The sequence below is a fragment of the Galeopterus variegatus genome, unplaced genomic scaffold (assembly GCF_000696425.1).
Source record: "Galeopterus variegatus unplaced genomic scaffold, G_variegatus-3.0.2 Scaffold6476, whole genome shotgun sequence".
Classification (NCBI taxonomy): Eukaryota; Metazoa; Chordata; class Mammalia; order Dermoptera; family Cynocephalidae; genus Galeopterus; species Galeopterus variegatus.
The window spans coordinates 4,984-25,269 of NW_007732587.1; the positions used below are offsets into that span (position 1 = coordinate 4,984).

At 54.0% G+C, this 20,286-nt stretch overlaps 1 protein-coding gene across 2 annotated transcripts in view; it reads right to left on the bottom strand.

The window, feature by feature from the left end:
• Positions 1–6,562: 6,562 nt before the first annotated feature.
• The window catches only part of PLCG1 (phospholipase C, gamma 1), a 36,054-nt gene continuing 22,330 nt past the window's right edge, over positions 6,563–20,286 (bottom strand). The window contains exons 5-32 of one of the 2 annotated variants that reach the window (XM_008590937.1): positions 19,463–19,547; positions 19,285–19,368; positions 19,017–19,051; positions 18,723–18,795; positions 18,537–18,638; positions 18,222–18,340; positions 18,043–18,128; positions 17,847–17,967; positions 16,931–17,099; positions 16,673–16,795; positions 16,482–16,583; positions 16,206–16,393; positions 15,692–15,892; positions 15,498–15,617; positions 15,228–15,408; positions 13,855–13,932; positions 12,923–13,026; positions 12,624–12,720; positions 12,271–12,340; positions 11,544–11,701; positions 10,375–10,471; positions 10,028–10,252; positions 9,795–9,943; positions 8,755–8,869; positions 8,474–8,635; positions 8,277–8,365; positions 7,990–8,174; positions 6,563–7,834 (exon numbers count right to left, since the gene is read on the bottom strand). In XM_008590937.1, the coding sequence (XP_008589159.1) occupies positions 7,792–7,834; positions 7,990–8,174; positions 8,277–8,365; positions 8,474–8,635; positions 8,755–8,869; positions 9,795–9,943; positions 10,028–10,252; positions 10,375–10,471; positions 11,544–11,701; positions 12,271–12,340; positions 12,624–12,720; positions 12,923–13,026; positions 13,855–13,932; positions 15,228–15,408; positions 15,498–15,617; positions 15,692–15,892; positions 16,206–16,393; positions 16,482–16,583; positions 16,673–16,795; positions 16,931–17,099; positions 17,847–17,967; positions 18,043–18,128; positions 18,222–18,340; positions 18,537–18,638; positions 18,723–18,795; positions 19,017–19,051; positions 19,285–19,368; positions 19,463–19,547 (3,361 nt within the window). In that variant the 3' untranslated portion in view covers positions 6,563–7,791. Of the gene's footprint in view, positions 7,835–7,989; positions 8,178–8,276; positions 8,366–8,473; positions 8,636–8,754; positions 8,870–9,794; positions 9,944–10,027; positions 10,253–10,374; positions 10,472–11,543; positions 11,702–12,270; positions 12,341–12,623; positions 12,721–12,922; positions 13,027–13,854; positions 13,933–15,227; positions 15,409–15,497; positions 15,618–15,691; positions 15,893–16,205; positions 16,394–16,481; positions 16,584–16,672; positions 16,796–16,930; positions 17,100–17,846; positions 17,968–18,042; positions 18,129–18,221; positions 18,341–18,536; positions 18,639–18,722; positions 18,796–19,016; positions 19,052–19,284; positions 19,369–19,462; positions 19,548–20,286 lie in introns of both variants that reach the window. The other variant, XM_008590936.1, reaches the window with a different exon arrangement.

Below are 20,286 nucleotides of genomic sequence, written 5' to 3' on the forward strand. Positions count from 1 at the left end.
CGACCAGGCACAGAGACATCCACACTAGCCCAGACGTTGGAATCGCATTGACAGAGGCAGGGGGAAAAGTGGAATGGCAGCAGCCATTGCTGTGGTTTTGCACACGGCTGAGGGTTAAATTCTGTGTTGTCACCTGTACAGTCTGTAGGCTGCAGAGTTGAGAGAGGTTGGTGGGGTTAGTCTCTCCTGAGGAAAAAGTCTATTTTATAAGGTGACTAATCTCTCCCCTCTTCTCTATATACAGTTGGACTCATCAGAGAAAGTAAAATCATCTTTCAGTGTTTCTTGTTGCCTATGTCTTCTACCTGTTTATTATGTTTTTCACATGGAATTGTAGATCCAGTTCTAATAGGCAAAACCAGATCACCATTCTGATAAAGGAAATTTGAGGTTATGATACATATACTTTGCATATGTTGATTGCTTGTTTTACTTTTTGACTATAGAGGGGCTTTCTGATTTTGGGAGGGGGGAGTGTCATTTTCAGGAGTCTTGCATTCCTGAAAAAGAATGTCCTAGTTGGATGGCCTGCTAGCACTTTGAGGTTTGGTAGTGACTGGATGACTTAGAGCTCTTTCTTTTGGCCAAGTGATGGGTGGCTGTTCAGGTGGACCAAAGCACCTCCACCCAAGGACCCACACACAGCTCTTGGGAAGCAAAAGGAGGGAGTTGGGCAGTGCTGGGTAGTGGTTCCTTGCGGGCCCCCATGTGTACTAAAGGTTTTGTCCCTAGCTGGCCTTGGGAGGCTGTCCCACCAGCAAGTTTCAGTGTATTCTCCAGGTGCTTGTGGATTTTATTCTGCTCAGTCAGTGGCCCAGTGACAGGCACTGTGTCCCCTCCCTCTCTGTTCTGCTGGCTCTGGGAAATGGCTGCCTTCTGTGGAGTAGGAGTCGGCCTTTCCTGTCATATGTTTGGCTTTCTGTGCACATCTTCTCTCAACTCCCGCTTATGCCGTCCCTGCCTGGGGCCCTGTTGCTTCTTGTCTTCCTAGTGTCTTCTTGAACCAAAATCTTCAGACTGGAGCAGCTTTGTCAGCTCAAACATTAGCCCACATGTATAAAGGCACTTTGCAGGAGAGGAGAACCAGCCAAGAAAATCTTAAATAAAGCCAAACCTGGAGTTTTGGTTTCTCCTAAATTTTTTCTTTTCCTTGCTCAGAATTTATCTGGGAAAGTTTATCAGTTTGATTCAGCTTTTGCAGAAGATGTACTTTTGTCTTGTTTAAATCTGTATGCATTACATTCATTTGCAAGGCTCAGTTGTATGCTGGAGAAGAAAAATCCTCTCAATGCATGAAGGTCTGCACAGCCAACCCGTTGGGCCAAAGCCAGCAGCCTGCCAAGGTCAGGTGGTTAAGAGGGCTTGGTTCTTCTCACTCCAGACACAGAGCCCTCGCCTCAGGGTCTCTTGACCCAGCTCCCTCTCTCCCTTTCCCTGAGAGCGCAGGCCCCTCCCAGCCTTCCTGCCCAGACCTTGGGGGCTGTCTCTTTGTGGTTTGGGAAGTACCTGGTCTCAGAAAGGCTCCAACACATGGGCAAGCAGGGAATTGTGGAGCTCAAGCCTCCTCCCTGAGCTAGGCTTCAGGTGCCATCTGATATACCACTGTGTGGTTCTCTGTAGTCCATTTAAGTGGGGCAGGGGCCAGGCTGATGAGGCTGTGGGAGACCTCACTGACAAAGTGACCTGCTTTGGTTTTGGTCCAGTGACTAGATGGAAGCAGCCATCAGGGTGCTGCTTGGCTTGTACCCACCCCAGCTCTAAGTCCAAATGGGACCAACAGGCCTTGGTTAGAATTTGTTTCTGCTGGAATCTGTATGTGTCCCCAGTGCCAGGTCACACTGGGCAGGGTAGGGTGGCAGAAGGGTAGCTCAAGATCTCTCTGAATTGCCCCAGCATCTGCACTTAGTTGTGAAGTAAAAGAAGCACATTCAGAGCATTTGGCCTTAGGATCAAGAGCCTGCTTTTTGGTTCTTCAGTCCTGAGAGCTCAAGACTAACCAGCCATCCTGTGACCTGCCCACAAATCTGACCTCTTCTTTGAATGGGGGCCCAGGCCTTCACCTGACTGGAGATATGACAGAAGAGTTTCATTTTAGCCCTGGATTAAGCAGGAACCACCCTTTCTAACTGCCTTAGTCTGGAGCAGGGAAGGGAACCCAGGCCTGGAGATGAGACTAGGCAGACCCTGATCACCCTGTGGACAAAGACAAGGGCAAGCACCTGCTTCCTTGATTTTTAAAAATCCTATCTTTAGATTTGCAGGACTGCAAGTATTCACAAAAGATGTCTCGATAGTACTTTGTTGTCATGAGCCCCAAAGCTTTTGCAGCACTCAGAATCTGGCCCTTGTTGCTGTTCCTGCAGGAGCCAGGCAGAGCAGAGGGAGGAGGGAACACAGGGAGCAGGGTGGCCACTCTGGTCATCTGCTCTTGCTGCCTAGTGTCTTCTCTCCTCTCCACTCAGGCAGGTAGCAAGCCAGGGTACTGGAGACAAGCCTGAGTGTTTACCTGACATTAGTGCCTCTTCCTTCAAGAGACTGGCTTGTGTGTGTGCATGCGCACATGCGCACACAAATGGAGCACCTGTATTCCTGAATGAACAGCTTCTCTTGGTTAATGCTTTTTAACTGTTCCTTTCCATGATAAATGGAGGATTCAAATTACTCAATGTGACTGAAGTTGAAGATGAAATGTCTAGGATTAAGGTGTTTGAGCACTTAATATAGAAAGCTACAAGTGCTTGGTCTTTCCCAAGCGTCGAACTGGAGTAGAAATATTAACAGGGTAAACATCTACCATGTGGTACCTATTAATCCTCTAATTTGTGTTTAAAGAGAAATCTTGTCACTCTTCCTTGGTTCCTGCCCATACAGCTGTCTCATTCTAGCACTTTGCTTGAAATGGGGCTAGAGCCCCATGTGAGTGGGGGACAGCTAGCGCCCGCTCCTCAGTAGGGACCCAGCATGATAATCAGGCTGCTCCCAGTCAAACTGGGTGAGGGCCAGGGAAGAAGCGGTCATCCCTATGCAGCGAGTCCCTGCTGCGCTTCTGAGCAGCTGCTTTGTTCAGCTGTGTCAGGAGGGTCACACTGTGCCATAACTGTTATTAAAGAGGGAAAACACGCCAACCTTCCTCTCCTCCCCACTGGCCATTGTTCATTGAGAGCTTTACTGAGCACAGCCTTTGTGGGAAGTCCGGGAGGTTGCCAATGGCCGGCAGATCCCTTCCTGGCAAAGTCCTGATTCCTGGTTTTCTAGCACCCATTTGTATTCTGGTCTTCAGTGCAAATCCCTTTTTCCCTGTGGACTGCTAAGAAGTGAGACTGGGGAATGACCATTGAGCAGTTTCCTTTTGGTGCACTTCCTGTCTCCCAGAGACGGCTGAAGAAGTGATCATCTTGGTGCTAAGAAAGAGGCAACTGCCCTGTTTCTGTTTGTCCAGAAACAAACTAACTGTACAAGAGGGTCCCACCTCCTGCTGTGGCCAAGCAGGAGACCAAACCAAGAAAATGTCATATACTACCATTTAGGCCTGGGTAGAATGGGAATTCTTTACCTGAGGTGAATGTTTTAACAGAAGGATGGAACTTGACTTTCATTTGGACTGTGGTTGTGCCAAGGCAGGAGGAATGGGGTTGCCCTCTTTGGGCTGAGTCTCCAGGCCTCACAAGATGCTGCTATTTCTAAGATGCAAATTGCACATTTCCTAGATTTTGTATCTGTGGTTTTGGATAAGGGAGTCAGGGACAAACTGTACAATTTGAAATGGGTCTCAATGGTACTTTAAACCTTTTGATAGTTCCTAAATAAAAACATAAATACATTGCACATCTGCTGACTTATTTTGTGGGAGAGTCAGGAAAAAAACTAAAAACACTTCACATCTGATTTATCCTGTGGGTGAGACCAACCTCAAACTTGGACGAGTGAAGCAGTTCCCCTCAGCTCACTTCAGAGAAGTTCCAGTTCACCCGTTTCCTGCACTGCTGAGTGCACTCTAATGGCTTCTCCGTGAAAGAACTGTGATGTTTTAGAAATTGTGCTAACAGACAAAGGCTAACTGAGTCAAACCTGGAGTCATCGGGTATCAGGTGAAAGGACACTGGCGAGGAAAGTGATGACAAGCAGACCTTATCATTTGCTAGTGAGGGGTTGCACAAGGATCCAGGGGCCTTCTGGAGGAATCGGACTAAAACCCCAACTTTTAAGACCCAAAGCAACTGAATATTGTCAGGGTGGCCCTAAGGGACCCTTGAAATAAAATCACCAGGGCAAAGACACATGAAGGCACTACAGTGACTCTGGCCTCAGGGAGACACCAGGGCCTGTTCTTGACTGGACCTTCCTGAGGCCAACTCAGGACTTGAGGAAGCTGCTGTGTGTTGAGTAATAAGCCAATTCCGTGGGAGCTAGACCAAACTGGTGTGAAACCGCAAGGCCAATCAGCTGGACTCCATGGCGGGCACAGACTCAGAGTGGCTCACCTGGGACACACTGTGAGTGGAGCTAGCAGTAGTGGCCTACAGGGGGGTTGCTGTGGCCTCCAGGCAGAGAAAAGAATGCCCAGACTGACTCCTGAACATGAGTACCCTGGAGATTATCAAAGGATGACCCAGGGAGTAGAGGACTGTTAGGCCACGTCAAGGTTGATCCATTTAATCAAAATGTGCAAGAGGCATGACCTTTTGTTCACTAAACTCGTTTGGTGGGATAACCTGATACTATGTTTTTTTTTCCCCCTCAATAGAACTGATATGGTCAGAGATGATGGGCTCAAAGACAAGTGAGTTTCTAGCCCCAGACCCAGTCCTCAGGTGATGTTCAGGATCTGCCTGGGCAGCAAGGAGGCCTCTGCCCTTTCTGCTCATGGCCACAAATACTTAGTGGCAATTGTTTCCTCAACTGAGGTCAGAAACTGCTCCTGCCTTCTTCCTACAGGGCAGCCTTTAGTCCTGCAGCAGAAGGCAAAGCACCCCCAACCTTGTAGGCAATGCTGTGTGTGCAGATGTCCACTGGGTGGAAGCTGGTGAAAGGGAAGGTCTGCCACTGAGAACCAGGTCTACTTGTCCCTGGTCTGCCAGCCAGTGAGGAGCAGGTCCTACTGGTGACAACAGGAGAGTCAAGAGTCTGCAAGGGAGCCAGTCACTTCTCTTTGCCTGTGTCCCTGGTACCACTGACTTCCTCTCCCCCGGCCCTGCTCTTTTGGTTTCCTTTACCACAATCAGTGGTTCTCAACCCTAACCACTCATTCAAATTACCTGGGGAGCTTCTGAACAATACCTATGCCAGGGTCCCAGATAGGTATTTTTCAGACGCTCCCCAGGTAGTGAGAACATGCTGCCGGGGCTGACTCCACGGGTCATGTGGAAGGCAGTGCTGCCCAAGCTGTAGCACTGTAGGGACAAAGCCTGCATGCATGGGGTGAGACAAACAACCACCAGATGCTGCGACATTCAGCCCCAAGTGAGGCTCTTCCCCACCAACAGACACCCCGCCTTAGCTGGGCCTCCTAGGTCAACAATAGTCTGGAGAAATCTGAGACGAAACTCATCTTTAAATTTGCTTGACCAAGGGTTGACACGTTTCTCCACTAGGAAGAAGGATAAAAACATCTGCAGTGAGCGGCAAAGGCAGTGTCGTCAAGAGCCCAAAGTAGGCAAGTCCATGAAGCTGCCCTAAGGCAGGCTGTGCCTCCCCCAGGTCATGTTCCAAAGGACACTTGTTCCGTAAATGGAGATTTGTACTGTTGAAAATTAAAGTGGCCACTACCACCAAGCCAAGGACATCATATGGTGACGCAGGTGACCCTAACTGAAGAGCCAGCACAGACCTCTTCCTTCCTTGGTTAGACAAGCTTTCCCTTCAGGCCACAAGCTGGAGTGGGAAATCATGGATCATGAGAGCCTGAGTAAATTCCCTCCACCACATTCTTGTGTGTGGGAAAGGACCGTCCTCCTGTTGATGAACTGGGACTGTGAAGATACAAGAAGAAAGTTGTGGGGCCAGCAAGAACCTGAGCACTATCACTGTTTGATACTGGCCATCACATCTAGTTCAGTGGATGATATAAATTATTTTAAACTCTTTGTCTACATGGTAGCATTTTTGTTCCACCCCAGTACAGACTACTATGAAAACAGCCTCGGGAAGAGAAGGGCCTTTTCACCCGTGTTCTGGGCACAGAGATTTCGGTTGCAAATTAGAGGCAACCAGAGTGGCACCAGGCAACGCACATTTGGATGCTATTATTTTAAAAGGAGAGATTACTGTGGAACTGCAGAGGAGCTCTGGTTGCTTCCTGCTCACCACCAAAGCAGGCTGGCCATGAGAACTTGGGCTTGCTCCTAGTGTGATGCACTCTATCTAGCTACACCCTTGGAGGGCATGGGGGAGAGGGTGTCCTTACACCTCCCGTTAGCCCACAGAAGGGAAGATCTTCATGACCTAAGAAGTTTCCAAAAATGCTGCACCTTCTTCTATTGCAGTATAACCACCAGGCAATTGTCCCTAGTTAACAAGTCACCAGACAACAGGCTTTCCCTAGCCCCTGCAAAAAGCATACAAATTAAAGGAAAAAGGACATGAGGATGATTTATTTGGCAGTCAGATCTTAAGAGGGCAGCAGAACTAGCAAATGGCCAACCCTGAGCCCAAATGTGGGCAGTGGGTTTGCGTGTGCTGAATGCTGGCTATGCTATGAGGCACCTTTGCGCCCACGGGCCTAGACCCCAGCCTCTGTCCTCAGAGGTGGGGGCTGCCTTCCTAACCTTTCCATCTCCTTCCCTGCACCTTCTTACCAGCTAGACAGAAGCTGCAGTAAGCGCAGTAGCTTCATTCAGCACCTGCCTGCCTGCCTGTCTCCCACCTACCTACGAGGCAGGCAACCCCTTAATCCCTTTTCATTCCTAAGGGAAAGCATATTGAGTTGTCTTTGCCTCAAAAACAAAAAAACCTCACAATAGGCTTTGCTATTTCTTATCTTCCCAACCCCTCCCCAATTCTGACAGTGCCTTAACATCCAGAACTGAGCCCATCCCAACATGGCAGGCACCACCCGCTGCTTTCCTCTCAAAGGCTCTGCTCCGAGGTTTCTCTACATGAGTGAGGAGCAGGAGGAGTAAATAACTTAGTTACAATACCACTGAGAAGAAAAATAATACTGCTATTTTTAACATGATCCCCTGTATCTTCCAGGCTGGGTAGTGTTCCCAGCCGTGGGCAATATGCCCTTGTGCTATGTCCTCCTCCTCAGGCAGGGCAGAGCCTTTCTCTACACAGGCCCCACGTTCCTCTGCCCTGGCTTCAGGGCCAAACTGCAGGGGCATCTACCCTTTCACCCTGCCCAGCTGTGGTTTTAAAGCTACAGGACAATGTAAACTTTGTTTCCCTGGCCCAGCAAGGCTCCTCCTCCTCCTCCACTCTCAGGAATGTCAGCGGCTCCTTGGAGCCTCCTATGCCGCAGGCTGAGGCAGCCTCTCTCTCCAAGGGGTTTTGACTGTGGTCCTGGCCCCACAAGATGGAAGGATCCATCTCCAGAAGTCAGGGCCAGATATGTGTGCTTAATGTGAGACACAGTACAGTTTTTGCCTTCACCCAGAGCTGAGGCGTGGAGGCCCAAAACAGTAATAGATCTCATTAATGGCTTGGTTTTTGTCTAGCATTCACTGCTGGAATCCAGACTCCAGGCTGCATGACCAGGAAGGCTGCCACAGCAGGCCTCTTCCAAAGAACCCAGTTCACCGCATTCCACAAGGTGCGCAGCGTCTGCTGCTCTCCAGCGAGGCTGGGGCACAACTAGAGGCGGTTGTCTCCATTGACCCGAGTCCTTCTTGGGGCCCTGGACAGAGGGAAGAGTGTCCTTACTGGTAGCAGAGACTTGCAGCCCAATGGGACAGCCCACAGGAGACAAATATAACTTTTCTACCCAGGAGAAAGAGATACAGAAGAAGTAAAACTGTCTTCCTGGCCCCAGAACTCCTCCATCTCCCTCACCTTCGTTCCCGACTGTCAAAATGGTCTGCCAGATGCTCCTGGGAAATGCGGAAGTCCTCAAATGGCTGCTGGTAGCGGGCCTCAAAGGAGCCTTCCCGGGCCCGGCCATGAAATAGCTGGCCTGAGGCATCTGAGCCCCGCTCCCGCAGGGACGTACCACTGAAGGGACTGAGGTCACCATTCTCCTGCTTCAACAAGGGCAAGTGCACAAGACCTGAATGACTCCTCTGTACGTCAGGAGGCTGTTGACGGCTCCCCTCCCACCCCAGGCCAGCCCCACCTACAACCTTTGCTGGGAAAATGTCGATCTTGATAAGCAGGGAGGCCAGCTCCAGGTCCTCGCTATAGTTGTTCTTCAAAGGCACTGCTCTGTATCCTACAAGAAGCAAGCCCAGCCCTCAGCCCAGAAGGGAACCCAGTAAGGGACCCAGCCCCACCCTGGCAGCAAGATCAGGGGGGTGCTGTCTCAAGGAAGGGTGCTCACCTGTCTTCAGGCCTTTTACTGGGAAAGTAGCCTGAGCCAAGAAGTTCTGGTCACTAAACATGTCTTCCTCATATACCACAAAGCGCAGGAAGGCAAATTCAGCGTTACTGATCTGGAAGTGGAACGGCTTGGCTGGCCACACGGGGTTCAGTCCATTGTCCACTGCGAAAGAAAGGGTGAAGGGCTCCAAGCTACCATCGGGAGAGGATGTAGTGACTGATGGAGAGGGGCCTTCAGTGCCCCTGGAGGATGAGAATGGTAACTGGGGAAGGCAAACTTACCTACAAACTCTGTCTTCTGCTTGGTGCTGTCATACTCAGCTCCAGCCACCTCAATCTCCACAAAAGGACACACAATGCCTCGGCCATTCTTTGGCAGATGCCGGGCCCCCAGCACCTGTGAGGCAAGCAAAGATGGGCCTGGGACTGTCCTTCCTGCTCCCTCCAATTCCCCCACTGCACAGGCTCAGGGAGCCCCTGTGGAGTGGAGGCAGTGCGCCCCCTGCTGGGCCCTAAGGTCCAGAGTAGATACTGCCCATAAAAATGTGTTTGAAAAGCTTAGCTTTAGCCAGAATTTTCATGTGAGTTTTGAAATCTACTTCATCTTAAATCCATGTCTGTTTTAACACAGAAATGTTTTAAATTACTAGTAATTTAAAAGAAAAAAAAAATCTCAGGAATAGTGGTACGATCACCTCCAGTGAGGACCCCACCCTGTCCTCACTCCTTTAACACTGCACAGGCCTTGCCCGCCCTGGCCCCCACAGCACCAGACTAGACTTTGTCACTGCTTTTCACCCGGGGTGTGTTGGGGGTGCTCAAGGATTGCTCTAAACACATGAGAGCCCTGGGGTCCCTGGTCACTCACCCTCGAGCCCAATTCTAGCTTGTTCATGCATACAGGTCCCTGGCTCACCATCAGCCCGAGCTTCCTGTCCATCTTCTGCCACCCTGACCAGCCTACTCCTGCCAAGCAATGGCTACCTACACTTTGGCCTTACTGGACAGCCTGACTCCTTGGTGCCAAGAACTGACCATGGTTAGCCCAGCTGCCTTTCCCCCACAGCAGGGCCCATAGCTGACTTTCCACCTAAGAGGACAGTTATATCTTCCATAGCCTAGCTCCAGTGCCCCCACCCCCTGTCCCAGACAAAGAAAACACTGCTCCCTCTGTTGGCTCTGTGCCCTTCCCCATTTGAACTAACCAGCCCCCCAGCCTTGGCTCCTAAAACAACCTCACTTTTGGCAAGCTTGGTATAAATACTCCCTGGCCGAGAGTAGCCCCTTTCCCACCCTGACATCCACAGCTGAGCAACACCGACCTCGATGCAGATAGCACAGGGCTCCAGCCCGCGGAGGCTGCTCTTGTCAAAGGGGTCGAAGGCCTCATCCCGCATGGTGCTTGGCTGCAGCACATAGCCACAGTGCCTGCCAGTCATGAAAAGGGCTTGGTTCATCTGCATCGGCTTGTCTGGAAGAGCCAGATCACAGTGTATTCCAGCCTAACTGCCCCATGTTGCCCCTCCCCACCTTGTCTCACAGGGGACCTCCTCACCTGGGGTCTGGAAGTTGAGGGCCACAAGCTGGCTGCCACAGATCCACATGGGCAAAGGATCATAGTTGGAGGAGTCCAGCCGCTGGCCCTTGGGGTAGATGCGGGAGAGCTGCAGCCGATTGTACTGGAGGAACTTCTTGCCTTTGGCCTTGTTCACATATTTCTCAGCCTTGGTTTCCGGGAAGGATGACATGTCCCGGTAGCAGGCACGTTCTGTGCCAATCTCTGGGCCAAACAGGGAGAACACTTACAGAGCCTGCCCACCCAGGCAGTGTTGGGGGGCACTAACACTCCTCCACCACCCAGCCCCCAGGAACACACACACCCCACTGGGTCCTGGCCCTTACTCTCTTCATCGAAGGGAACAGGCCGGCAGTAGACGACAAGCTCAGAGAGCTCCAGAGCAATCTTCTTCCTCCGTTCCATCATCTTCCCCTCAGTGAGCTGGTGACACACACAAGGCCCTGTAGCCCCAGGCTAGAGCCCTGCCCGGAAGAAGGAAGCCCCTGCCAGCCTTGGGCACGCCCACCTTCCAGATCCCACCAGGCAGTAAACAAGGGCCCCTCTGTCCTCACCCTCATCCCAAAGTCACCCTTCCTCTTCTCTGTCCCAAGGATACACTTGGGAGGCAGAATCCTCACCACCACCCATGTCCTCAGTGACTTTTCAGGGATCCTGGGGTTGACCACACTTCCTGGTAATGCTTTCAGATCATTCATTAGTTAGCCTTGTCCATGAGCAAAAATGCCTCCTCCTGGTTCCCCTCTGACTATAGTGGGTACTTGGGCCCCTGGCTCTGCCTCTATCTGTGTCCTCAGGATGATTCTTACCACCTCAATTCCCCTCACTCCAGCACACCTACCTTCTTTTCCGCACCAAATCTCAGCTGCAGAAGCCCACCCACAAGTGCCCTTTCCTGTCCTCTCACCCTGGGGGTCCACTTTCCCCCATCTTTCTTCTCTCAGCAGCTCCTATATTCACACTCTTTCCTCCCTTTCCAGCCTAGACCCCAGGATCCAGTCCTTTAACCACCTGGCCTGCCAGCAGCACCTTGTCTTTACAGGGCATACCCATAGCAAAATACTTAGCACCCCATTCCTTCTCTGTGCGGCTCACAGGTGCCCATTCTCCAACTGTCACAGATCCACCCATCAAATGCACTGAGGGAAATAGCCACCAAGTAGGACCTCCCTTATCCTTGAGAATACTTCTCTCTCTCTCTCTCTCTCTCTTCCCCCAGGCTCAGTGGAAGAGGCCTCTCCTCCAGAAGCTTCATCCTCCCAACCAAGCTTGGGCCCCATCTCCTCCCACTGCCCCAATAGCTCTTTCAGCTGTCTGCAAGAAAGCCTGCTCAAACCCCAGCCACCTTCCTCTCTCATGGCCAGGACCTACAGAGGCTGTGCCCTTGCCATCCAGCCTACTGCTCTGGAAACTAGAGGCCTTGGCTACCCAACAGGCCCATGTGCTGCCCACCCAGCCCCACACCAGCACCCTCCAGGCTCCAGCAGGCTCTCACCCTGGCATCTGCAGTCTGGGCCACTTCTCGGATCTTTTTCACCCAGTCCTGCAGCTCCTCCTGTGAGTCAGCGGCAACATCAAGGGACCAGTGGGCCACTGAGGCCATGCTGATGGAGAAGACGAAGAGCCGGTTGTTCTTGCCCTCAGGTCGGATGGCTGGGAGGGCGAGAAGACAAGGGCTGGGAATAGACATCTCTCTATCCTTCACTCCACTCCCCAGGCACTGGCTCAAATAAGTTCTATCTCATCCCATTTCCTCCACACCACACCCTACCAAGGGGGAGGACTGCTCTGCAGGCCTGTTTTACAGATGAGGACACTACAACTCAGGGAAAGGTCACTGCTGAGCATGGTGGAGCAAGTGTTCCACCTCAGCTCTGCCTGATTCATGTCTCTTCCTCAGACCGTGCCCCTCTTCCCACCCCATCTCTAAGATTCTGCCACACTCCTGTGGCCCAACCCATTAGGACTGTGGGTGCCAGCCAGCCACCAGCATCTTTGCTCTCCACCAATTGTGATGGACTCCACAGTGCCTGGCCCACGGCAAGCATGCAGGGGTCAAAGCTGGGGTGACAAAGGAAGTCTGGGTGTCAAGGAGGTGTCCAGAGTATGGGGAGAGCTTGGAGTGAGGGCAGCCTTTGGGGATTCAGCCATCAGCTTCCTCCCCAGGAGCAGGAGAGAGCCTGACCTGAGGAACAGTGGGCGAGAGAGAGATGGGGGCTCACCAATCTGACAAGCCGGCACATCCACAACCCCCCGCAGCAAGTCCCCCAGCGGGCTGTTCTCGTCCAAGTGCTGTGGGAAGCAAAGCCCACAGGATGGTCAGCACATCTGCTGCACACAGATGTGAGAGGCTGTTTGTGTACAGGTGACAAATACACCCTGAGAGTGTGCCCGCAGCCAGCCAAGTGTGGCAGGCTCTGTCAAAGACCATAAAGCATGGCCACACAGGGTAGAACTGGCCCACGTGGGACAGGTGTTTGTGCATGTACAGGCATGGCTGGGACTGCGTGTGCTGGGGTGTGCAGAGGAGCCCCTGGGTGGGGAACTTGTCCCACCCACACGGCTCTGGTCTCACCTCCCTCTCAGGCTCCAGGGCCACCGGGCTGACCATCTCTTCCACGTAGTTTGACGGGAACCACAGCTGCTTCTTCCCACCATAGTCCCCTCGCCACCTATGGGAACCACAGGGTGCTGACCTGCAGCAACCACCCCAAACTTCCATGAGGAGGGTACCCTTTGCTGGGGCTCCCACACCTAAGCCAGGCCAAGGCAAGACACCGCTGATACACTTGTGGGGCAGACACTCCATCAGGGCCCTCAGACACCTGGCACCCTAAGGGACCTAAGACCTCTGGCCCTAGGGACCAGTCTTACCAGCCTCCCTCTTGCTTCTCCACGTTCTGGATGATGGCGCTCTTAGTAAAGGTCAGCTCGTCCTCTCTCTGGGCCTTGTAGTCAAAGAGGGCTTTGACTGCACACTGCAGAGGCAAGAAGCACTAGTGAAAGGGGAAAGGCCTTCCCTGCCACTCCTGACCAGGGCTCACATGGACACACGTGTGCTTGGGCTTCCCAGCCTGGGCTCAGGCCAGGGGGAGGTGCTACTGCCAGCAACCAGTCCTAGTTACAATTCTCTCCACTGCACTGCAGGGAGGCTCTGGGACAAGTATGATCAGGAAGAGGTAAGGCCTCTGCCAAGGAAACTCCTCAGGATCCAGGTGGAACCTTACAAGCCCCACCCTGGGCCACAGGGAGAACCTCAGCAGTCAGGGCTGGCAGGTGGGGAAGGGAGAGTCTGCAGTTGCCCTGAGCACCTCCTCGGAACCTGGAAGACTATGGGAATGACTAGGACCCCATCATTCCACATCTCTGAAGTGGGAGAAGGTTCCGGCAGTGAGGCCCCCTGGCTGGTGAGAGGAAAGGGTAAGGAATAGGGTACAGGCTCCTACACCTGAGAAAAAGGCAAAAAGAGGAAGATCCTCTTTGACAGATCTCCATGAGGCAAGGGAGTGACTGGCCAGTGCTTCTCACCCCCACCCTACAGCTACCCATGGAGTAAAAAGGGTCTTTCCTGGGGAACAATCTGGAAGGGTTAGTGCTGACCTAAGGGACAGAGGCTAGGGAGTGGGTCAGCCCTGGGAGAGCTGTGGTCGTTCCGCAACCACACATCTCACATGACCTCTTGGGCCTCAGAAAACCACAACTACCACTTCTCCACAAGGACTGCAGATGGGCCCAGAACACAGAAATTCAAGCCCCAAGCAGCTGGGGACCCTTCCAATTTCTTTGCCCAGAAGCCTGCACTGTACCTTGAAAGTCGGCATAGGGTTTGCCTCCACATAGAAGCCGGGGTTGCGTCCCTCATATAGGGCCCCGTAGTCTGGCTCCTGGAAAGGGACACAGTGGGACATGTTAGTACCCCAGAGCCCAGAGATAAAAAGCAGCTACTGGCTTCATGTGCCCCTTCCCCAGTGCAACTGACTTCCACTCAGCCCTTCTCACTAGGCCACCAAGTATACCCCCTTCACTGGCACCCGGCCCACCAGGATCTCCCAGCCTCTATGGCGATGGCCTCAGGGGCTCGGGCTCACCCTCACCCTCCTCTCCTTTCTCTACATTCTCACCCTTGAAGTCCACCCAGGACTCTCAACTCTCTATCTTCATTCCTAAAGGCCCAAACTCCAACTACTACCGAGACACCTGCAGTGGGTGCCCCACAGACACTTCACATTTAATGTTTTTTTCTTCTCAATGGCTCATTCGTTCACTGCTGAGCCCAAAATCAGGAAGAGCCTCACCCCCAGCACTCTTCCTGCCCCTCCTTCCCACCACCTGAGCCCCAGGCCCCAGTGGATGGCAGGCCTCTCCCCAGCCATCCCCCCGGCCCACCAGGATCTCCCAGCCTCTATGGCGATGGCCTCAGGGGCTCGGGCTCACCCTCACCCTCCTCTCCTTTCTCTACATTCTCACCCTTGAAGTCCACCCAGGACTCTCAACTCTCTATCTTCATTCCTAAAGGCCCAAACTCCAACTACTACCGAGACACCTGCAGTGGGTGCCCCACAGACACTTCACATTTAATGTTTTTTTCTTCTCAATGGCTCATTCGTTCACTGCTGAGCCCAAAATCAGGAAGAGCCTCACCCCCAGCACTCTTCCTGCCCCTCCTTCCCACCACCTGAGCCCCAGGCCCCAGTGGATGGCAGGCCTCTCCCCAGCCATCCACGTCTGCTGATGACAAGTCTCCCAATGACCTCCCATCCTAGACTCCTTCCTTCCATCCAGGCCATGACCCCACTCCAGGGTGTATCAACCCCTGCATCATTGGTCCCTGTGGCTCTGCCTTCCACACTGACCACCAGAAGGACTCTCCACAACCACACTCCTCTGCCCTGAGATTGAGTCCAGGCCAAGCCCGGCTGCATGTGCTTCCAGTGTGTGCACCTCCCCTGTGTGGGCTCCAGGACATCCTCACCCCACACCTTGGCTCACAGGGATCCTTCTGCTTGAGTGCATATCACCATCCACAGGCACAGCTCAGATATCCCTCCAGGACACCCTCTTAGGAGTTCTCACAACACCCCAGGCCTCGCTGTCACCCACACAAGACTAACCAGTGACTGTCAGATTCTGGGTCTCTCCCAACTTCCCTGCCATGCCCCCTCTACCACGGCCCCCTCACAGCTGTGCCAATCTTCTCCAGCGCCTCCTCATTGATGGGATAGCGCAGCTTCATCTTGCGGTACAGCGGGTGCTTCTCATAGTAGCTGATAAGGTCGACAAGACTGTCAAACTCCGAGTTCCCCAGCATCACGGTCTGGCCCTCCTGCTGCACACGGCAATGCTTGATCTTGCCCTCAGCTCTTCAGAAGGACAGGAGAGTCACACAGGGTCAGGGTGGCCCAGACCCAGGCAAGGCCCCACACACCTTCCAGCATCCCAGGGCCCTCACCGGAAGGAGATGGCGTATGAGTTGGGCTCATTCCGTTTCCGCACCAGGAAGGCCCCATCTCTGGGGACACGCATTAGCATGTGCTCAGCCTGTGCTCTGGTCAGACTCGCATGGTACCACCTGAGGACAGGGTAAGTCAGGCCCAGCCAGCACCCCCTGCGTGCCCACCCGTCCACCTCCGGCCCCTCCCTCACTCTTTGCTCTCGTGGGCATTGGTCTGTGGGACAGGCTCTGAGAGGCGCATCTCAAACTCGTTGCAGCGGAGGGGCACCTGCTGGTAGTGTGTGATGAGGTCGTACAGGGAATCAAAGACGAGGTTGTCTGTCAAGAAGAACTTGGGGGTCCCAGCATCCTGCCGGGAGTGGATACGGCAGTGCTGGACCTTCCCATTCCGCCTGAGGGAAGACAGGGTCGGGGAGGCAGTAAGAAACAGGCCAGGACCCCAAAGCACAAGTTCCACCCATGCGTGGCATCAAGTCTCAGAGGGAGGCCCATCTTCTGAGGAGCTCAGGCATGGGGCAGTCCTGCAAGACGGCTTCAAACTAACCCCAAAACAGTGTCTGCATACATATGAGTGTGTGTGGAGATGAAATTATGTTGCACATGAGTCTGGAACAAGGGGCTCAAGCGTTCCTGTGATTCTCTGGGGCGTGCCATGTCTATGCACGCACAATGACTGAGCACAGGCACCGTGCTGGGGGTGGTTACCAGAAAGACAGCGTGTAGTCACCCACGAAGGTCTCGCTCTCTCGCACAAGGAAGGAGCCGTCAGGGGCCCCGGTCTCAATGCAGTACTCAGTGAGCAGGCGCTCGGCAATGTGCCGCCCATCGCGCCCCGCGCCCAGCTTCCCGTGGAACCACTTCTCATTGGAGTGCAGCTCTGTGCTGCCACTGGCCTATGAGGGGCAACAACCAAGATGCTCAGAGCTGACCCTAGCCCCGGCCAACCCCAGCCCCGGCCAACCCAGCCCCAGCAGCCTTCACCTCCTTGGGCTCCTCCTCATCTTCGTTGCCCTGGTCACTGCTGGTCTCCTCAGAGTAATAAATCTTACTGCTGGTCAGGACAAAGTAGTGGGGATACCATTCCTAAAAGAGACCATGGGGTCCTGTAAGCAGAGCCCCTCCCACACACTGTGCCCAAGATGCCCACTGTGCCCAGCCAGGCCAGCCCTCACGTGGTTCACAGGGTCCTCCAGGTAGAGGATGCCGTTCTTGATGGAGTTGCTGATGTCGTTCTCTGAGTACATCACAGACATGGGCACCTCCTCATAGGCACTGCCCTCTGCCAGCTTCTTGTGCTGGGGATGGGAGAGGCAGTGGGACATGGCACCACCAGCTCATGTTAGCCCACGCGTCCTCACCCAGCCCCAGACCTACAGCTGGAGCCAGGGCTGGGAGAGGCACTGAGAAGTGTGGGGCTCCCTCCCCCCTACCTTGATGAGGATCTTCCTCTTGAGCTGGTTGGGTGAGGGGAGCCCATCAGCAGTGATGTCCACAGGCTTGGTGAGGAGCGTGTCCCCAAGTACCTTCTTGAAGTACTGGGCCATGTTCCTCTGCTGGGCAATGCTGCAGTGGTCCTCGATGGACAGGATGACTGGGTACCTGCAGGGCAGGAGATGAGTGGCAGACCCTACAATCCTGGGGGGTCAAGGCTCAGTTCAAATAGCCCCTCACAGTGAGGTGTTGGAAGCCACAGGCCTGGGAGCACTTGTCTATAGGAGCTACCCCAGACAAGAGGCAGGCTGCGGCCACTGGCAGGGTACAGGGGATTCTGTAGAGGGCAGCCAAAACGAAGAGGTGGAAACTGCTGCAGAAGGGAGTACCCAGAGTTGTCCCATTATAGAGGCTTCACAGCAGTGCAAGAAAGAGATGCCACACCAGAGAGTTAGGAGAGGTGAGATGAAGCCTCCAAATTTAGCTATTAGGGGGCCCCTGGTGATCCCTTCAGTGAGGTGAGAGAAACTAGCAACCACAGGCTGGGCAGTAAAAAGGAATTAAGGAACGGGATACAAGGAGCACAGACATCCTCTACACTGTGAAGGGAAAAGAGTTGCCAGGACACCGGCCTAAAGAGACCAGGGTTAAGGAAATATTTTGAGGATGAAAAGAGTTTCAATGTGTTCCACAGGCTAAAGAAAAGGACCTAGGAAAAGTGTGGGCCACAGACGCAGGAGACAGAGGAGTAACTTGAGAAGCAATGGCTCACACAAACAGTGGAGGGGAGGAGAGGCCAGGAGGAAGGAAAGGCAGGGGAGAGGAACAGGGCATCTGAGGGATCCCTCTGCTCTCTGTCCCAGGAGTGAGAGAGCTGGGGCTGAGTCTACCCTTAGGTCCTCCATCCCCACTCACTCTGAGGCCACAAAGGCATGCTCCTTGATGGTGTGCAGGACGTCTGAGAACTTGATCTTGGTGGTGAGGGTGTGTCCGTGGTAAATAACTGGCATCCCATCTGGGCCGTCCCAGCAATCCACTAGGGAGCAACACCACCAGGGTCAAGCCCGTAGGCCTCCCACCTCCATCCCCCCAGCCCCTGGCCCCCACGCACACTCAATGCAGCGACAGCCCATCCGCAGGCAGCGAGCGTAGGCTTCCAGGGAGGACTCACTGGAGAACTGGTCCCCTGTCAGATACCTGGATAGGCCAGGAGAGGCAGGTATGGTCAGATGGCCCTCATCCCTCCCATGAAGGGGCTGGGGGGTGGGGAGGGGAATGGGAGACACTCACGTGTTGTGCGAGGAGGAGATCCAGTAATGGGAGAGAGGGTTGTTCATGGAGTCCGGGCACACCCCATCCAGATGGGAGTTCCATATGCTGTTCTCTTTGGAGAACAGGAAGGTGACAAACTATCCAGGAACAAATGTGGAAGGAAGAGAAAGTGAGCCCTGCCCTGCCTGAGATGGGGGTGGGGGCAGAGAGTAGAAGAAAGGGTGCCCAGTCTCAACTGGTCTGGGCAAGGCAGACAACCTAGCTTTGGGAGCCCGGGTGGGGTCTGGTCACCCCCACCCATTCTCTGACAGATGAGGTGAAGGTGGGGCTCACCTCATCCAGGAAGAAGTATGGCTCCTCGATCTCTCGCAAGGGGTCTCGGAGGAAGCTGAGCATGAAGTCCTGCACCTGGAGCTGGTCCACAGCCCACAGCTCCTGATGATGGGGAGATGCCAGTGAGGAGCCTGCCCCCGCAGCCTTACCAAGCCATACCAGCCCAACCCGCCCAGCACACCATACCCCCTGGTACTCAAGAAGGAACTGCTGGAACTCAGGAAGGGACACTCGGCAGAGCTCCGGCCGCTCCCCAGCCCTGCAGGGAGAGAAGGTAAGTGCTGGCAGGCATCTGGCTGGCATGGTAGACAGCGAGGGGCCACTTGGAAGGTGGAGCCTCAGCCAGCATAGCTGCCCAGATGGCCCCAGAATAACATAGCTCACCCCTCCCCCCATCCCCCGCCTACATTGATAATCACCCAGGGACAGATGAAGGGAGAAGAGCAGGGGAGAACCCCACCTTCCCACTCCAAACCAAACCTCAGAGCACTGGCTTCCAAGAAGGGAAGGTCCATCTGCAGGAAACAGAACCTGGTCAGGGCCAGAACCCCTGGAGGCCATGTGGGAAAGGGGCTCACAGATAGGCTGGGGCAGCTGATGGGGGCAGGCCTCAGGAGAAGGAGAACTGGAGAATTGACAACCAAAAGTCCCAAGGCAGGGCAGCAGGGCTGAGGCAGACAGGACTGGGGATGAGGTAGAGGGGCAGGGGTGAGGGGCAGGGGCCAGGGAGAGTGGGTGGCTCATGCACCGTCTTCTGAGCGCTGTACATGAGGCTGCGGTACAGCTGAGCAAACTGCCCATAGGTGATGTCCCCGCTGCGCTGCTCCAGGTCCTGCACAGCACAGAGCAGAGTTGCCAGTCAGGCCCCAGCCCAGGACTCCCAGCCCCCTGCCCCCCGCCTGCAGACAAACGCTGGAGGCTCTTACTGTCAGCCGCTCTCGGAGGAAACGCATATTGGGGACCCGGTAGTTGACCTGGGACAGCATGTTCTTCAGGTCCTTGGCTGATATACTGAGAAAACAGGGATATCCCCAGTAGCCTCATCCAACTTCTCATGACCTCTGACCTATGGGCTAAGCCCACCTGGGGCTGGACAGGTAAACAATACTACTCTGGGAACATGGAGTCCTGAGGGCAAAACTGGACCAGAACCCATGGGGTGATCAATGGAAGTCTCTCCCTTTCTCAGGACCTCAGTTTCCTCATCTTAGCAAAGAAAAGCCCATGATTCTGGCAAGGAAGAAATGACTGGGCTCAGTAAAGCAGGTCAGGCGCAGGAGCAGAGGAGGGAAGACCAACCTTCAGTCCCCCACTGCCCCCAGCACTGTTCAAGCTGCACCTCAAGCCCTCCAAGGTGTCAGTCAGCCCATCCAGGACACTGGACAGGCTCACTCGAAATTCCTGTGAAGGACAGCTCAGGAGTAGGTTCCCCACCTGCTTCCCACTAGGATTTGAGGAGTTTAGTCCTCAGAACCTGCTGCCCCCAGGCCCTATCAGCACCCAGCACCACAATGCAAGGGGCAGGGAAGGAAGGGGGATGGACATACCCAGCCAAGCACACCTGCTAGCAACCTGGCACTTTCCTGGGGCCACATAGGGTGCTGGCTCCAGGAAAGGAATACAGCCAGAGAGCAAGTGTCCCTGCCCCTGGGGGGTACCTTGCCTAGAATGCAGGGCTAGGGGACACTGCTGGAGCTGGCAACCGAATGGACAAGATAAGGAAGGGAGACCTTCTTTCCTGGAAGGGGTG